Source organism: Mus caroli, unplaced genomic scaffold, assembly GCF_978045245.1.
Source record: "Mus caroli unplaced genomic scaffold, Mus_caroli_1 scaffold_9, whole genome shotgun sequence".
In the NCBI taxonomy this organism is placed as follows: Eukaryota; Metazoa; Chordata; class Mammalia; order Rodentia; family Muridae; genus Mus; species Mus caroli.
The window spans coordinates 50563887-50582761 of record NW_028227264.1 but is presented as its reverse complement, the minus strand read 5'-3'; the positions used below and the strand labels follow the sequence as shown (position 1 = coordinate 50582761).

At 40.5% G+C, this 18875-nt stretch overlaps 1 protein-coding gene and 1 pseudogene across 2 annotated transcripts in view; both read left to right on the top strand.

Annotated features, from left to right (window-relative positions):
* Nucleotides 1-15529, top strand: part of Gopc (golgi associated PDZ and coiled-coil motif containing) — a 43418-nt gene extending 27889 nt beyond the window's left edge. For both annotated transcript variants that reach the window (XM_021174113.2, XM_029482602.2), the window contains 5 exons: nt 388-553; nt 3191-3286; nt 4766-4930; nt 7935-8115; nt 13852-15529. In XM_021174113.2, the coding sequence (XP_021029772.1) occupies nt 388-553; nt 3191-3286; nt 4766-4930; nt 7935-8115; nt 13852-13982 (739 nt within the window). In that variant the 3' untranslated portion in view covers nt 13983-15529. The remainder of the gene's footprint in view (nt 1-387; nt 554-3190; nt 3287-4765; nt 4931-7934; nt 8116-13851) is intronic.
* LOC110303146 (RNA-binding protein EWS pseudogene) lies at nt 10390-12807 on the top strand (annotated as a pseudogene).
* Nucleotides 15530-18875: the final 3346 nt, after the last annotated feature.

The following is an 18875-nucleotide window of genomic DNA, read 5'->3' as shown; positions in this document are numbered from 1 at the left end:
TACTTAAATAATCACTTTAAAAGAATTTTTAAAATATGGTCATTATTATCTAACTGCTTCTATTTAATAGTGCACTGAATTCAGTTATATAAGAGATAAAACATATTGCCATTAATCTCAAAAAAATGTTTTTTAGGTATATTTAAATTAAGTATATAATTAAAGGAGTTCTCATTTATTTCTTTTAAAAAACGTTTAGCTTTTTTCCCCCTAAAAGATATTTGTCCCTTTCAGTTTAGTTGTACAAATCAGAGACATTGAGAAAAACCGAAGTATTAATTTTGTTACCAATTAAACTGTATTCAATAGCTACTTAAGTTATTAATTCTTTTGAATTATCTAAATGTATAAGCTTAACCTAAACTACTCTCTTTTGCTCATGTGAAGGGTCCAACAGATACAATTACTGGGACGGGATATGAAGGGACCTGCTCACGATAAGCTCTGGAACCAGTTAGAAGCTGAAATACATTTGCATCGCCACAAAACTGTCATCAGAGCCTGCAGAGGGCGCAACGACTTGAAGCGGCCCATGCAAGCACCCCCAGGCCACGTACGTCCCTGCTCCCACTCAGCCTCTTCCTGGCTTCATCTCCTCCTCTCTGTTCTCTCTTTCCTTCTATTAGTGTTTGAAACTTTTATTTAATGAGGGAAAAGGGAGTTTGGCTTAATTACAGTAGTTAAAAGGTTCAATTATCCAAAGGAATTTTGGTTGTTTTTCAGACTTTTGTAAGAGTGGTATTTCTTCGAACAGCCCTATCCAGCAAACACATATTGTTGTACTTTAGATCATATTTCAAAATTTTCCTGTATTATGATTGAGTGTGCTTCAATTTGTTATAAACTTATGTGTGATAAGTTATATTTGGGAGAAGTTTTCAAGGGACTTTTTGGTACCTACCTTTAAACACAGATTCTGAAATAATATTTACATTTATTTGGCCTCCAGTTAGGATAGAATTTGAAGTCTGTATTCAGTTTTCCATTGCATAGCCACCACTGTAAAGGAGCTTTGGTAAATCCTTATTAGATAACATAGACTTTAACCATAGCAGTTCAATATATGAAGCAGACTTTCCCCCAGTGGGTCCCATATTTTAATACCAATGGCCTTTATGTTAGTTACTGTTGTTCTGTGGCTGTGGTGAAGAACTGTGTTCAAGGCAACTTACAAAAGGAAGCATTTGATGGGGGCTTGTTCACAGTTTCAGAGTCTGTGAGCAGCATGATGAAGAGCACGAGGGCAGGCAGGCAGGCAGGCATGGCACTGGAACAGTAGCTGACCCAAAGACAGCTAGCAGAGAGAGGCAAGGCCACACCCCCTAATCCTTCTTCTACAGTCTACCAACTGGGAACCAAACATTAAATATATGAGCCATTCTCATTCAAGCCACTACAGCTTTAAACAGTAAAATAATCTGTTACCTCCACAAAAGTTGTTATAAGAATAATAGCACATAGTGAGGAACAGGGTCACAGTGCATAGATATGTCACTGTCTTCTAGAGCCTGATGCTCCATATTAACTTTGAGTCTGGTAGGTCTGAAAAATAGGCTATAAGGGGGACACATTAGTTGGTGTGGCAGCGTATCAGAGCGACAAAGCATACTCAAATAGCTTCGTGACATCAGCTAACTAGTCAGCCAGAAGCCAGAAAATGAGAGTTATTTTACATTAAATATAGGAGTCTTAAACTGGTAGTTATAAGCCTTTTAAATAAAATAGTGAACACAGTAGTATGGTATTGTGCCCGGCTACCTCAGAGAGACAGTGGTAATCCAAGGAACAAAATGAGAGAAGCTTGGGAAGTAACATTGGGAAGGAAGGGCAGCTTTGAGAGGCCTCGACTGAGCTAAGGTCTTCACAGCTGATAGTTAAGGAGAGGAAGAGCGAAGCTTTGCTTTGGCTATCCAAGTGTACTTTGGCTTTTACTAATAAAGGAAGAACAGGAAAATGAAGGTCTGTGAGAGGAAAGATGCATCATCAGTTCTAGACAGGTAGTGTTTGAGGTTTGGGTGTGACATATAAGAAACCCATCCAATTGGGTGTATGAATGAAACTCAGGAAAGAAGTCTTGAGTTGCAGAAATATTAAGCAAGTTGTATTCTTTGGTGTCATTGAAATCATGGAAGTCAGTAGCCAAGGGATGCATGCACAAACTAACCAACTAAATAGGAGGCAAGGAGGAGTCTCGGTATGGAGGGAGAGAGTACACCACAAAGAAAGACTCCTGGTACAGACAGCTTAGATCACCTGGCAAAGTAGGTAAGAACAACAGAGGAAGAGAGTGGGCTTCAAAGGGTGTTTATTGGCCCCTGACAGCCTTTTGCAGGGTTCTAGTACAGTAGTGACTAAAAAGTCTTCATTGGCTTCAGCAATATTTTTACAAGTGACCAAAAGAAAATTTCAGACTAGGGATAAAATCTTCATCACAGTGACCAAAGTAATGTAGGAGGCAAGGAAGTATGTGTGGAGGATAGAAGATAGTGACTGAAAAAGACAGGGAAAAATTGAGGGGGTTCTTTTTTTGTTTGGTTTACTTTGGGTTTGGGGATTTGGTTTGTCAGAATCTTAAAATTGGAAGATGCGTAGAATGTATTTACTGGCTGAGCTGAAAAGGAGTTTAGTAGAAAGGAAAAGATCCAAGACACCAGAGGGGGCTGAGTAGGGTTAGCGCAAGTGCAGAGTGTGTGCTTAGCATGCAAAACAATCTTAGGTTTGAACTTTAAAAAACAAGCGAGAAAGGCCAAAGAACAGTTAATGGAATAAGGTACTTTATTTTAGCAGGTAGATTTTAGAGCACTAGGGAATAAAAAGTATTAATGTTCAAGCTGATAAAAAATTGTCGGTTCTAAAAATCACTTAACATTTATATAAACCCCTAAAGATATTTTCTAGTGAAGATACATGGTTACTACTTTATTCCTTGAATAGATTCCTGGTAATTTTATAGTGTCGTATTATATACATATACATACATATATATAAATATATATATTTATTTACAGAGGGTGAAAAAAATCATCCATAAATTTTACCATATCAGTATTTTCATCTCATCTTTTAATTGCTGTAATCTATACCAGAAGATTAATAATGGTTTTTAAAGGCAAGTTAGTAACATGAGTTCTGCTTGCTTTGTTATTTATCTAAATAATACTAATTTTTTTCTCTTTTTCCCTGCAATAAGGATCAAGACTCTTTGAAGAAAAGCCAGGGAGTTGGTCCAATTAGGAAAGTTCTCCTCCTTAAGGAAGATCATGAAGGCCTTGGCATTTCTATTACAGTAAGAAGTGGTGCTTCTGTTTCCTTATGGCGCTTGTCTGATAGGAACAGGGTCCTTTGTGGGGCATCATCTGTGGGAACAAAATATTCTGGATATAACTCAAAATAACTGAATTTTTTAAAACTTAAGCAGTAACACTTTTGCATAAAACCTTCTTGTGTATAAAGAAAGCTTCCTATAATTTAGATGTCCCTTTAAGAAGTGTAGTTTAGATGGGCGGTGGTGGCGCACGCCTTTAATCCCAGCACTTGGGAGGCAGAGGCAGGTGGAGTTCTGAGTTCGAGGCCAGCCTGGTCTACAAAGTGAGTTCCAGGACAGCCAGGGCTATACAGAGAAACCCTGTCTCGAAAAACCAAAAAAAAAAAAAGTGTAGTTTAACATTTTCAGTACAACTGGGAGCAGACAAAAACATGATTCAAAGACATATATGCAGGCAAAGCACCTATGTACATACAATTTTAAAAAATGAAAGTAGAAATAACATACATAAGCTATATAAAGTGATGGCTACCAATTATTGTATTTCTTCAATATTACATATTTTTATGTTTCGGAAATTGATACTTCTCTTGCAAACTTATCTTGGTTAAAGCTGGATGTGATGGCACGTACCTTTAATTCCAGCACTTGGAAAGCAGAGCCATGTGGATATCTGTGAGTTCAAGGCCACTGGTCTACATTCTGAGTTCCAGGACAGCCAAAGCTACATAGAAAGACCCCGTCTCCAAAAAAAAGAAAAAAAAGGGGAAGGGGACCTGGTCATACATAAAGTAACTGGTCTTATTATACATATTTTAGTCACTCTTCTATTGCTCTGAAGAGATACCATGACCAAGGCAACTCTTAGAAAAGAAGCCAGTTAACTGCAGCTTACTCATAGTTTCAGAGGTTTAGTCCATTTTCATGACATTCATGGCACTACAGCATTAGCTGAGAGCTGTGTCCTGATCTGCAGGCCAAGAGAGAGAAAAACACTGAGCTTTTGGAAACTCACAACCCACCTCTGGTAACACACTTATCCTGACAAGGTCACACCCAAAAATCCTTCTGATTGTTCAAACAGTTCTTTTCCCTGGGGACTAAGCATTCAACATATGACCCTATGGGCCCATTTTTATTCACCACTACAATACATAACAATTTAGATTTGACAAAATTGCTTTGCAAGAGACCACAAGATGGCTGAAAGTGCTGTGGAACACTAGTGTATCACTTGTTTTTAATGTTTAAGAAATGAGGCTATGTTAGTTGTCTAGACTGTTTTAGTTCTGGGTTCTATAATTATTTCAGAAAACCGCATGGTCTTAGTAATTGTACTCAGAGGTGCCTTTTTGGTAGTGAGTAAAATTTCACCCCATTCTTACAGAGACTCTCTGCTTACTGTAATGAATTTTTAAGAAAATGTCTTGTGTCTAAGATGATTTGCGATCATTTTATAAACTATAAAGTGACTTACTTCCTTTGATGTTCTATTGCCAGGGTGGGAAAGAGCACGGTGTTCCCATTCTCATCTCTGAGATCCACCCGGGACAGCCTGCGGATAGATGTGGAGGGCTGCATGTTGGAGATGCTATTCTGGCAGTAAATGGAGTCAACCTAAGAGACACAAAGCATAAAGAAGCTGTAACTATACTCTCCCAGCAGGTGAATTCTCTTTATGTCATTAAAGCTGGGAATTATAGAAGTTGTTTCTATCCCTTGAAGCTTATGGGTGTCATTTGATCGTATTTGCTGAAAAGTTACATTTACTCCTTCCCATAGCTACTTAGCTTTGGACAAATTATGTACATTCTCTGGGCAGCAGTCTCCTAAGCTCTGCGATGGAAATGGAGCTGCGGTGTGTGTATCTCAGAATAGGATAGGTTCTTAAGATCAACCGCAAGAATGGCAGGCATGTCTTGCCAATATAGGGTGTCAGGGAATACTGGTAGGAGAAGACGGATTTTGGTCATAGGATATGAACTGAAAGGATCGTTAGAATTCCTCTAGCCCAGTTTGGAGAGACTGATCAGTGGTTAAGGGCTGCTCTTATAGAGGACCCAGATTCAACTCCCAGCGCTCACATGATGGTCAGTAGCCATTTGTAATTCAGTTCCGGGATTGATCCTAAGCCCTCTTTTGCTTCCAAGGGCACGGACATTCATGTAGGCAAAACACACATATACATAATATAAAATAATTATAATAAATATTAAAGATATTAAACTGCAATTCCTGGAGAGCAGTTGCATAGCAAATGATTTATAGAATAACGATCCATATTTAGAGTCAGATTTGTTATCTCATGTCCTTACAGCCTCTGTTTTCCTCTGGGAATAGAGTGAGGGAATTAAAACAATGCTGGTGGAACATGAAGATGTTTGGGTCATCAACACAGTGTACTAGTGTAGAATGATTGTAGATGAGTGTGACTGTACAGACAATCAGCTTAGCTAGTCTCTAGTAACATACTTTAATGCAGGAACCACCCCTATGGCATCAATTAAATAGCTTCAGTAAAGGGAGGACTTACTGATAATGGGGTTGTTTGTTTGTTTTAAGAAAGGTCTTGGGCTGGTGAGATGGCTCAGTGGGTAAGAGCACCCGACTGCTCTTCCGAAGGTCCAGAGTTCAAATCCCAGCAACCACATGGTGGCTCACAACCATCCGCAACGAGATCTGGCGCCCTCTTCTGGAGTGTCTGAAGACAGCTACAGTGTACTTACATATAATAAATAAATCTTTAAAAAAAAAAAAAAAAAGAAAGGTCTTGTACATTAAGCTTGAAATTTGTATTAGTATGAGTTTCCAACCTGTGATACTGTGACTCAGCTTTGTCACATAAAAAGTTTATTCATTAGAACCATACAATGGAGTTAAAAAAAAAAAAAAAAAGACTGGCAAAACAGTCTTGCAGTGTTTTAAGTCAGCTTAAAAGTAAGCTAGGCTCAGTTTGACTCCATGTTGGTAGCATGAGAACTGAATGAATGGCAGCTGGGGTAAAAGAGCTGCAGGTATGTGGTGGTGAATGTTAAAGAAAACAGAGCCTATAGCCCATTCCTCAAGAGTAGGTTCAGGAGAGCAGGGCACCGAAGACATTAATTTAGTGGATAGCAGTCAAAGCCAGCAGACTTTCTTTCTAGAAAAGACAGGCCATAATTTTCAGAGTTATAAGCACAAGGCTAGGATGTGGTGAGTGTAGACCCAGTAAAAGACAGTTACAACTTGGAGACTTTTTTTGAACTTAAAATGGTTTATAATTCTGTACTTGACATTAATTTGTTATTAAAGAATAACAGTAAAAGTATTACATCTGGCCCGGTGTAGTAAAAGGAGTAAAGAATGTCCAGCCACACTAGGCGGCATCTTTGTGCTTGCTTGGGCTCTAGGGAAAGCTGCACGTTCTCCTCACTGCTCACCAGGGCTTCTCACTTATGAGAAGAGAGTTAATAAAAGCTATAATGTTATACCATAAATATAGTAATTACTGTTATTCCTAAATAAATACCTTTATTAATACCGCTGTCTTTCTCAGTAAAGAGAATTTCTTTTAAACAAAGGTTTATCTAAGAAGCTGGATGTAATAATTCACACTTGTCATTCCAGTTTGGATTTGAGGCAGGAGGATTACTGCAAGTTTGAATCTAGTTTGGGCAAGCTAGAGGTTAGCTTAGGCTACTCAATAGCTTACTATTTTAAGGGGGAAAGTACTTAGTGGGGAACAATAAGTCATAGCAGTTTCTTTGTGTGTGTGTGTGGGGGGGGGGGTGTTGAGACAGGATTTCTCTGTGTAGCCCTGGCTGTCCTGGAACTCACTCTGTAGACCAGGCTGGCCTCAAACTCAGAAATCCACCTGCCTCTGCTCCCAAGTGCTGGGATTAAAGGCGTGCGCCACCACTGCCTGGCATAGCAATTTCTTGAACTAGCAAAGTTTGTTTGACACCCTTATATACTAGTTTATTTATTATCAGTTTAAATGGAATTGCTAGATTACTGGCAAAGTACAAGATGTCTTTAAACTGAATACATGATTCTGTTCCAAGATTCTGTAAATCTAATGGTTAGGCATCCTTTTTATTTTTGATATATTATTTAAAATACTGTGGAAAGGCCAGGAATAGTGGCAGACACTTATAATCCCTTCTCTTAAGAAGTGGAGGTAGGGGCTGATGAGATGGCTCAGCGGTTAAGAGCACGGATTGCTCTTCCAGAGGTCCTGAGTTCAATTTCCAGCAACCACATGGTGGCTCAAAACCATCTCTGATGGGATCTGATGCCTTCTTCTGGTGTGTCTAAAAACAGCGTCAGTGTACTCATGTAAATAAAAATAAATAAATCTTTAAAAAATAAGTGGAGGAAGGGAGATGAGGAGTTGTAGCTCATTCTCAGCTATGTGAACATTCAAGGCCAGCCTGGTCTACTAAGACCTTGTCTGAGGTGAATGACTGCTTTGATCAGTAGAAGGAGCTATAATATTAGAAGGAACTCCCTCATAGAGAAGATCCAGGAAGTGGTCTGGCTGTCACAGCCTCCCTCTCTTGTACCTTTTGAGAGTCTAGACTTAGCAGTACCTGCCCTCTCCTCCTCTCAGTGTCTGTTCCCAAAGACTGAGAATTCTGTTGTGGCTATAATCCCATGACTTGACTTTCTGTGTTCATCCCTGTTTTAGAGAGGAGAGATTGAGTTTGAAGTAGTCTACGTGGCACCTGAAGTGGATTCTGACGATGAAAATGTAGAGTATGAAGACGAGAGTGGACACCGCTATCGTTTGTATCTTGATGAGTTAGAAGGCAGTGGGAATTCTGGTGCTAGTTGCAAAGACAGCAGTGGCGAGATGAAAATGTTACAAGGTAAAAATCATTCAATTTTATTATGAATGTGTTGGTTATTAATAACATTTCTTCTTTTGGTTATTAGAGACAGGGCCCAGGCTGGCCTTGAACTTGGAGATTTGCCTGCCTCTGCTACCTAAGTGCTGAGATTAAAGTTGTGCACAGTCGCTGCCACCACCTGGCTTACTATGAATAGTATTTTAATGTAAAAGCCTCAGTGTTCTTCAGTAACATGCTAAATGATACAGAACAAAAGACATGAATAGTCAGTCTTGCAGTTTTACTGTGTTCCACTAGTTTACATGTTTTCTAGTTCATATTGGCTAAGATGCTTGAAAAACAAAGATTCAAATTCTCTAGACTCTGAAGCAAAACCCAACATCTCTTTAGAGTGCAGGTGTCTTAATGCGGATTCTTCTCTCATAGCACGAGGAGTTAGAGCTTTGGAACTGTGGGTTAGTGGTTAAATTGATGTCTATGATTATTAACCAGATCACAATTTAGGACCCTCAAGATTTTCAGTTTGGTATTTATAAAAGAAATATGAAAGCACTTCCTTTGGGTAGAGCATTATTTTCCAAGTTATCATAGATGTCTGGGAGTCGCTGGGACCTTTTGAGAGGCATGTGGGCTAAGGGGCTTTTCCTGGCAATACTGTGATGAAACAGTAACAGTTTATTTTTGGATAAAATTGGCACTTGATGATAAAGCTATAAAACTTACTATTTTTTTATTAAATGTTAATTCTTGAGTACATTGCTTATTTTGGTTTGATTTTTGAGACAGCATCTCCCTGTATAGCCTAGGCTGGCTTTGAATTTACAAGCCTTCCTACCTCAGTCTCCAAGTGCTGCCATCACATGCAAGCGTCACAAGCCCAGCCCATTCTTTCATCCTTATGTTTTTAGTGTTCTTTGCCTAAGCCCCAATGCCAGTTGATTGTGTACATGGCATTTTACTCTTCCACTTGATGAGATGTAAGTCCATCTGTCACTGACCCAGCACACTGCACAAAGGTGCTGGTCTTAACAAAACTGCCCTGGTTAGATTACTGACTTTTTGAAAGAATGACTGGCAGGTGGACATTGTCTTCAACTTTTACAGTCTGTTACTTCGAAGAAGACAATTGAGAGTATTTATTGTCAGAAATATGGGCTGTTAAGTGAAAACTACATTTTGTAGAACATCACTTAAATCCCCATGAGCTTGGCTGGTCCCCAGATGTAAGTTTGTAAGGAGCTCAGTGGGCACATTAATTGATGCAGTTCTTACATAATGCAGTAAAACATGTCAGCTTTTGAATTGCTGCTTATTACTTCAGCAATCCAGTGTTTTTTGTATGACCCATATGTAATTTTACAGAGTTGTGTGTGTATTTACCTTCACAGTACAAGCTAGGCAAGAAAACTCGAATGTAACTGTGTGTTGACAATCCCTCAAGGTCTACATTGTTGGATTTTGGTGGAGTGCTAAAGAACATTGACAGTTATTTGAAAAGGCCGTTAAAATACTCTGACCCAGCTACACTTCTGTGCAGCTGGTTCTTCATGCACTTGTAACAGTAAATAAAAACCAGATGTAAATCCAGCTACCTTCAGTAAAGCCAGTTACTAGGGCCAATGAGATGGTGGCTCTGAGGTTAAAAGCACTTGCCACTCTTGGGGAGGACTAGAGCTCAGTTCCCAGCACCTACACTACCTACTCTAACTTCAGCTCCAGTGAATCTGGTGCCTTCGTCTGGCATTTAGACGTATGTACATATATATATATACACATAAATGAAGATAAACCTGTCATAAAAGTCAGAGGTAGGTGAAACTGAGTTTGAGGCTAGCCTGTTCTACAAAGTGAGTTTCAGGACAGCCAGAACTACACAGTGAGACTGTCTCAGATGAGGGGGAAGGATGGGGAGTGACCTATTGTGACATTTTTGTTAGAACTCTATAGTGTTGAGCTGCTCTCCCATGGCCCCATTGTCATTTTACTGTCATGGGTATGAAAAACACCTGTTCCAAGATGATGGTGGGTTGGCGGGGCTGGGTGGGGTTTGGGGCAGAAACCTTTAATCCTAGCGCTCAGGAGGCAGAGGCAGGTGTATCTCTGTGTTCAAGGCCAGAGTGTTCTCTCTGTCTGGAAAAAAACAAAAAGTTCCTTACTTTTTTTATTTTAAACTGGATAAAGCAGAAAAGTGCTTCACCACAACATTATTGTCGTTCTTATTTTTATACCTTCTAAAGATAAAGCATTTTTACATTCCATAAGTTCCTAGTAATTTGAAGGCAGTAGTCCATATCATAGGTCGGTAAGGCTTAAGGAGTTACAGCAGAACTGTTTACAAGTCTTTCCATTAAGACCAGTACTTGAGGAGGACGGCGAGAAAATGGCGACCACGGATTACAGTACCTATAGTCAAGCTGCAGCCCAGCAGGGCTACAGTGCTTACACCGCCCAGCCAACTCAAGGATATGCACAGACCACCCAGGCATATGGGCAACAAAGCTATGGAACCTATGGACAGCCTACTGATGTCAGCTATACCCAAGCTCAGATCACTGCCACCTACAGGCAGACTGCATATGCAACTTCTTACGGACAGCCTCCCACTGGTTATACCACTCCAACTGCCCCCCAGGCATACAGCCAGCCTGTGCAAGGATATGGCACTAGTGCTTATGACACCACCACTGCTACAGTTACTACAACGTAGGCCTCTTACGCAGTTCAGACTGCATATGGCATCCAGCCTGCCTACCCCACCTATGGCCAGCAGCCAGCAGCCAGCAGCCACCGCACCTACCAGACCACAGGATGGTAATAAGCCTGCTGAGACTAGTCAACCTCAATCTAGCACAGGGGGTTATAACCAACCCAGCCTAGGATATGGACAGAGTAACTACAGCTATCCCCAAGTACCTGGGAGCTACCCAATGCAGCCAGTCACCGCACCTCCATCTTATCCTCCTACCAGCTACTCTTCTTCACAGCCGGCTAGTTACGATCAGAGCATTTACTCTCAGCAGAACACCTATGGGCAGCCGAGCAGCTATGGACAGCAGAGTAGCTATGATCAACAAAGCAGCTATGGGCAGCAGCCTCCTACTAGTTACCCCCCTCAGACTGGATCCTACAGCCAGGCTCCAAGTCAATATAGCCAACAGAGCAGCAGCTACGGGCAGCAGAGTTCATTCCGACAGGACCACCCCAGTAGCATGGGTGTTTGTGGGCAGGAGTCTGGAGGATTTTCCAGACCAGGAGAGAACCGGAGCTTGAGTGGTCCTGATAACCGGGGCAGGGGAAGAGGGGGATTTGATGGTGGAGGCATGAGCAGAGGTGGGCGGGGAGGAGGACGTGGTAGAATGGGCAGCGCTGGAGAGCGAGGTGGCTTCAATAAGCCTGGTGGACCCATGGATGAAGGACCAGATCTTGATCTAGGCCTTCCTATAGATCCCGGTGAAGACTCTGACAACAGTGCAATTTATGTGCAAGGATTAAATGACAATGTGACTCTGGATGATCTGGCAGACTTCTTGAGGCAGTGTGGGGTTGTCAAGATGAACAAGAGAACTGGACAACCCATGATCCATATCTACCTGGATAAGGAGACAGGAAAGCCTAAAGGTGACGCCACAGGGTCCTATGAAGATCCACCAACTGCCAAGGCTGCCGTGGAATGGTTTGATGGGAAAGATTTTCAAGGAAGCAAACTTAAAGTTTCTCTTGCCCGAAAGAAGCCTCCAATGAACAGCATGCGGGAAGGCATGCCACCTCGTGAGAGCAGAGGGATGCCACCACCACTTCGTGGAGGTCCTGGTGGCCCAGGAGGCCCTGGAGGACCCATGGGTCGCATGGGAGGCCGTGCAGGAGACAGAGGAGGCTTCCCTTCAAGAGGGCCCCAAGGCTCCAAAGGAAACCCCTCTGGAGGAGGAAATGTCCAGCACCGAGCTGGAGACTGGCAGTGTCCCAATTCGGGCTGTGGAAATCAGAACTTCACTTGGAGAACAGAATGCAACCAGTGTAAGGCCCCTAAGCCCGAGGGCTTCCTCCCGCCACCCTTTCTACCTCCGGGTGGTGATCATGGACGAGGTGGCCCTGGTGGCATGCATGGAGGAAGAGGAGGACTTGTGGACCATGGTGGTCCTGGAGGAATGTTCAGAGGTGGCAGAGGTGGAGACAGAGGAGGCTTCCGAGGTGGCTGTGGAATGGACCGAGGTGGCTTTGGTGGAGGGAGATGAGATGGTCCTGGGGAACCTCCTGGACCTTTAATGGAATAGATGGGAGGAAGTAGAGGCTGACGTGGAGGACCTGGGAAAATGAATAAAAGCGAGCACCGTCAGGAACGCAGAGCCCGGCCCTACTAGAGACCTGCAGAGCTGCATTGACGACCAGATTTATTTTTTAAACCAGAAAATGTTTTAAATTTATAATTCCATATTTACAATGTTGGCGACAACATTATGATTATTCCTTGTGTGTACTTTAGTATTCTCACCATTTGTGAAGAAACATTAAAACAAGTTAAATAGTAGTGTGCTGAGTTTCTTTTTGTTTTGTTTTGTTTTTTTGATTTGTTTTGTTCTTTTTTTTTTCCTTTTTAAGATGGTTGTTTTAACAATGGGAACTCCTTGTGAGCATGCTCAGTATCATTGTGGAGAACCAAGAGGGCCTCTAATTGTAACAATGTTCATGGTTGTGATTTTTTTTTAAATAAAATTCCAAATGTTTATAAACTGTCAAAAAAAAAAAAAAGTCCAGTACTTGACTAGACATTCTTTAAATGTTTTCTAGCTCTCATAAGTTTAAAGCAGTAATTTTATAGCCTTGGTTAGAAAACTTTTCTTACCTATGTAAACTGCAAATGCTTAAAACATGAAATATGACTCACAGCTGTGTGTGGTGGCACACGCCTTTATTCCCAGCACTCGGGAGACAGAGGCAGGTGGATTTCTGAGTTCGAGGCCAGCCTGGTCTACAAAGTGAGTTCTAGGACAGCCAGGGCTACACAGAGAAACTCTGACTCGAAAAAAAAAACAACAACAAAAAAAAGAAATATGACTCAGCCAAAATGCATGCCATACAGCATATTACTATTAAGTGTGTCAGATAATGAAAAATTTACCTTTGGTAGGTTTTAGATCTTCCTCGGACTTCTAGGCTGGCCAGGAACTCATTGTGTAGACCATGCTGTCTTTGAACACAGGGTCTTCCTGCCTTTGACTCTCAAGTATTGAAATAAAATCTATCTGTTGATTATTGTTTAATACAGATCTTTCTAAGCTTACTTAGTGGGGTTTTCAGTCAGTCATATTTACTTAAAATCCCATTATATGTTTGGTAAATGAACCAAAATTTATTTTAATATTTAGCTAACATTATCTTGCCAACAGATTGTTTAGCAGTCAACTAGCATATAGTTCAATGAATTGAAGTTAAATAATATAGAAGCAAAATATTTGTATTTCAGTAAATACTTGTATAAATACAATTGGATTTTTATAACTTAGTATGTCAACCCTAAGTTTTTTAGAAAACTAGATGGATTTATTTCACAACTTTCAGGTAGCTTCAATAGTTAATACTTTAAAAATGTATATGATGTTTCCTATCTGCTATAAGATGAAATTGATTTGATCAGGGTTAGTTTGCCTTATATTGCTGCTAATAATTTCATTGAACATTTTTTCTTAGTAAAACTATAAAACTTAGACATATTTTCAGCCAGAAATACATGGTATTTTTTGTGTTCTTGTCTCCCAGGGTATAACAAGAAGGCAGTGAGGGATGCACATGAAAATGGGGACGTAGGGGCTGCAGGTGAGAGCCCTCTGGATGACACTGCTGCGAGAGCAGCTCATCTGCACAGCCTGCATCAGAAGAAGGCCTACTAACCCATCCCAGACACGCTGCTTGTCAGACTCATGGAGTGTGGGGCACTAGAGAAGATGGTGACAAAGACTGCACAAGATCAGGGAGGCTGTGTGTTGCCTAGAGAAAGGCGGGAACCTCAGGGCTTCATGTGAACAATTCTAAGTGCATAAACCCCTGTTTTCTGTGGTATACCTTAATTAGCTATTGCATGGAAGGCAGTTTTGATTTTCCTGGAATCTAAGCACCAAAGCATGTGTTTCCCAAAGGGGTTTTACTAGGCTCTTACAGGCCAAGTGGATGCTATTTCATTTGGCTCCTTTTCATATTTAACAGGACAGTGCTAACTGGAATTCTCTAAGTACCCTTTAAATACAGCAGAGTAAATGATACCATATATTCCCTAAGGATAACTGCGGAATTTCAGATGACAGAACTTTACTCAGTGAATTGCAAAAATCTAGGTTGACATTTTTGCTTAATTGAAAATTTTGTTTCAGGTTTTTTAAAAAAAGTATCTTGTACATTCCTGATATCTAAATTAATTACTATCTTAAATCATTATGATGAGTTCACTCTCCAGTTAACTCAACTGCAGTACAAAACGGTTTTCTTTAGGCAATCCTGTATCAGTCAATGCTGCTCTAGAAATAGTTTGGGAAAAGTTACTGTGCATTTGACTTTGGACTTTTAAAGGAAACGCAGATGAGTGGAAAATGGCCTGTTTTCAATTATGTTGATCTGTGTGCATGGTATTGGAGCATTACACTGTTAATGTTTAGTCCCAAATGTTAATTGTCTGGAATCCACGAAAACCAGCTTTATACATTTTTGAGTTGTTCCCAAGCTTTGTTTTGTGATAGTCAGGAACATTACTATGTCATGAAATACATTGTGTTCAAACAGCAGTTGGCTTTAAGTACCCGACTTGCCAGTCATTTAAAAAGCCGGGGGCCAAGGTAGGCAAGATGAGGTAAAGACATTTTGGTACAGTGAGCGTATTGGTTTTTATATCAGTATATGTTTGACTAAAGCAATACTCGTGTGCAAACTCTGTATATGTATTAGTTCTGTTGTATCACAACTAAATACAGAGTGCCTGCTCCCTTCTTTCCTGACCTACAGACAATGCACCCTGCCTGCCGGGCAAAGTGAAAAGACTGTACTTAAAGAGGAGTGATTTTTGCTAAGTCACTGTTTTAAAGGATTTTCACCTAAGGGAATCTTATGGGGGAGAAGCCTACATATCTAGGGCTTTTACAATATCAGTATCTTCTTTCTTGGTATGCTTGTTTTTCCCAGATGCATTATATATTTGTTCAAAGTTAAATCTATAAAATGTATATACTTTATTTTGTGATTTTGCTATTTATAAATTTACTTTTTAACTGTTGCTCATTTATGGTCTATGGGTGGTTTCGTTCTTCATAGTATCACCGTGTTAACTGGTAACTAAAAGTGCACTTCGTATGTATATTGTTACTGATGCTGAGATACCTTGTAGTGTAACATTGCCTGTAAACAAGGTTAGTATTTTAATTGTACAAATGAATAAACATGTTACATATTACTGTTTGCTCCTGATAGGCTAGACCTCTTAAAAGAAAGATTGTTTTTTCCTCATGTATTCCTCCCATGCCAAACACATACCCCAGTGCATGACTTGAGACCTTCAAAGTAGGTGGTAGCCATTGTATTCATTTAAGGAAAAAATGTTCATGGTAACAGATCTGAAACATTTTTGCTTTGACCTGAAACCATGCTGCTCCTATATCCTTTCAGCATTGCTTGGGAAGGACCAGGGCCATTTTATTTTCCTTTTTATTCAGAGATTATATGCCTTATATACTATGATTGAATCGCTAGGAAATGTAAGCTATATAGCCCTTTGAATTTTTTCAAGAACTTCACAGCAGATGTGAAAGCAAAACTTTAGGAAATGGATGAGCATTTTCATGTGCTGCCTAGGAAGGATTGTGTGAGATGGGTACAGAATATATTTAGAAAGAGTAGTTTATGGTTCTGCAGGTCCGTCTTTCCATCTCTGCTTCCTGGTTTGGAAGCATAGGAGAGCGCTGTGACTTGAATGCTGCTCTGAGAGCATCCTGGTACTCTCCCAGGCCCACTGGAGAGTTCACTTCAGAGGGTGTGGTCCCGAAGCACTAAGTGAAGAGTAGTCTTTATAGTTCATGTTCATAGGAAAGATGCCCATATAACACTGACTCTTCTTGAACAAAGCCAAAAAGTGGGGGGAAAGCTGTTGCAAAGCCATTACAATGAAAACGTGTAGAACATGAGAGGTGTGTATGCGGACATACTCACACTTATTGTGCAAAATTGTCTTCTGCAGTTCTCTGTTCTGAACATGATGGAAGTGACGTATTCGGGTTAGGGATTATTGTTAAATTAAATTTGAGAGAGATGAAGAGCTTGCAAGTCTGTTGATTAGAATTAAACAATTACAAATAACATAACCTGTCCATGGTGCTGGAATAGTCCCCACAGCAAGGGGCTTATGTTGTTTTCATATTTTAAAACAAAAAATATATATTAATTTACATATAAGGTGATTTATGATAATTGTATTATATCTAGTTGAGTTTCATATTCTTAATTAGCCTGTAAATAAAAATGACATATTCTACATTAAAGCAGTATTGATCAGATTTGAAGGAAAATAAATGTTTTCTTTTTCATTCACATTAAATATTTTGGTTTACTATGGGTTCTGAGTAGCTCCTGTGACTTGTATCATTGTGTCATGAAATACCCAAAGGCTGAATCCGGCTGCTGGGGTAGAGTATTATAGGTTGGGTAGGAATTGTTTAGTCTTAACTGTTTCATCTGAATTAGTTAGAAATATGGTAGTTAGGAACTGTGGAAACAACTCTGGGATCGATAGTCTGTTTTAAACTTAGCAGATGGCAGAAACTCTGGTCTCTTTGGCTTGGTTTCGTATTACAGATCTTAAAAGCTAAAGTTACATATTGAGGACAGCATTGGTAAGAATATCATATGAGGGCTGGCGAGATGGCTCAGCGGGTAAGAGCACTGACTGCTCTTCCAAAGGTCCTGAGTTCAAATCCCAGCAACCACATGGTGGCTCACATCCGTAATGAGATCTGACGCCCTCTTCTGGAATGTCTGAAGACAGCTACAGTGTACTTACATATGATAAATAAATAAATCTTTTAAAAAAAAAAAGAATATCGTATGAATCCTTGTATTTGAAAGGAAATTCTTTCATATACATCTACATCTATCTAGTTTAGAGTTTTCCAAAGCACATGTGAGGTTATTTTGGTAAACATTCATCAGCTCAGGAACTGTCTTTCGTTACGAGCACTTAGAAATATTTGTCCCCTGCCGTCGGGCAGCTGTGATTTAGTCCTCACATCCATGTGCGCCCTGTGGCAACTGAAGCTACTGATTCTTAAGTTCTCGAAGGAAAAGTCTTTAACAAAATTCATCCCCTCAGGCTGTTGCTTGGTTAGTGAGATATAAAAAGGGATCTGTATTTTCGGTATTGATCAATGTTGTATTTTAGAGAGGTTACAATCTACCTTGAAAAAGGAAAAAAAGGTATAAACGTATCACGGATTACCATGTGTTGTTGGTGATAAATATTTTGTTTGACAATAAATGTTTTCCAGGTTGTCTTGAGCCATAACCACCCTTGATGCAGAACACATCTCTTGACATCTCCAGCAGGAGGACATTTAGCTGTCTGGAGGCCCAGCTGCCTCAAGCTGGGATTGTCTGTGTTCAGGCTAAAGCTGTGCCTCTTCAGGTGGCCACTGACCAGGACAAAGACCTTGTGAGTCATGGAGACTGCCAGGAAGACTCCCTACGTTATACTTGAAGTTACATTCCCTCAGTCCATCCTCCTCCAATCGTGCACACACTTTGTGGTTGGCTTGCCTCCACCCCCCTCACTTGCTTTTATATCACCAGCTAATAAACCTTTTGCACAAACAGCTGACTGAGATAGATGCAGATACTTACACCCAATGAATGGACTGAAGTCGGGGACCCTTGTGGTTAAATTAGGGAAAGGCTGGAAGAAGTTGAGGACAAGGGCAACCCCATAAGAAAGACCAGCAGTCTCAACTAACTTGGACTCCTGAGATCTCTCAGACACTGAGACACCAACCAGGCAGCATATACTAGCTGATATGAGGCCCCCAACACATATACAGGAGAGGATTGCTAGGTCTGGCCTCAGTGAGAGAAGACACACCTAACCCTGGAAAGATTGGAGGCCCCAGGGAGTGGGGAAGCCTGGCCGGATTTGGGGGGACATCCTCTTGTAGATGGGGGATGAGGGATAGAATAAGGAACTGGACCGGGAGGGGGATAACGACTAGACTGTAAAAAAAATAAAAATAAAAAATAAGATAATTTTTAAAAAGAGCTGTTCATCTCCTACCCCCAAAATGAAGCAGGATAGCTATCTTAGCTGGATACCTCTAGTGCTGACACAGGGGCATGGCTTAGTTGCTAAGTGTTTCAAAGATCATATACTGGAAATTCTGAGCATAGTAGAGCAACAGTGTCATTCTGAGGGCCATGTGTGGTCATCTTCTGGTTAGTATATAACAAGGTCTCAGGAGGATACCACCTTTTTTTAATTAGTAGAAGGTTCACACACCTGAAATGTCTATATAAACAACAGGATTTGTGTTGTTCACCTTCAGGGCATTTGGAATTTTTAGTACATGCTACTAGGTGACCCTATAAAATGTGCTCTAAACAAAATTTTGAGAGCCTACCCCCATATCGTATGTATGGTGTATGTGTCATCAGAACTCATTTTCTCTTTGTGTGTGTGTGTCTCATTTTAAAATGATCTTTATTAAGCCTATCTGTGGTCATAGGCTCAGGCAAGCATCCCCCAGTAAATAGTGCTTTGTGTG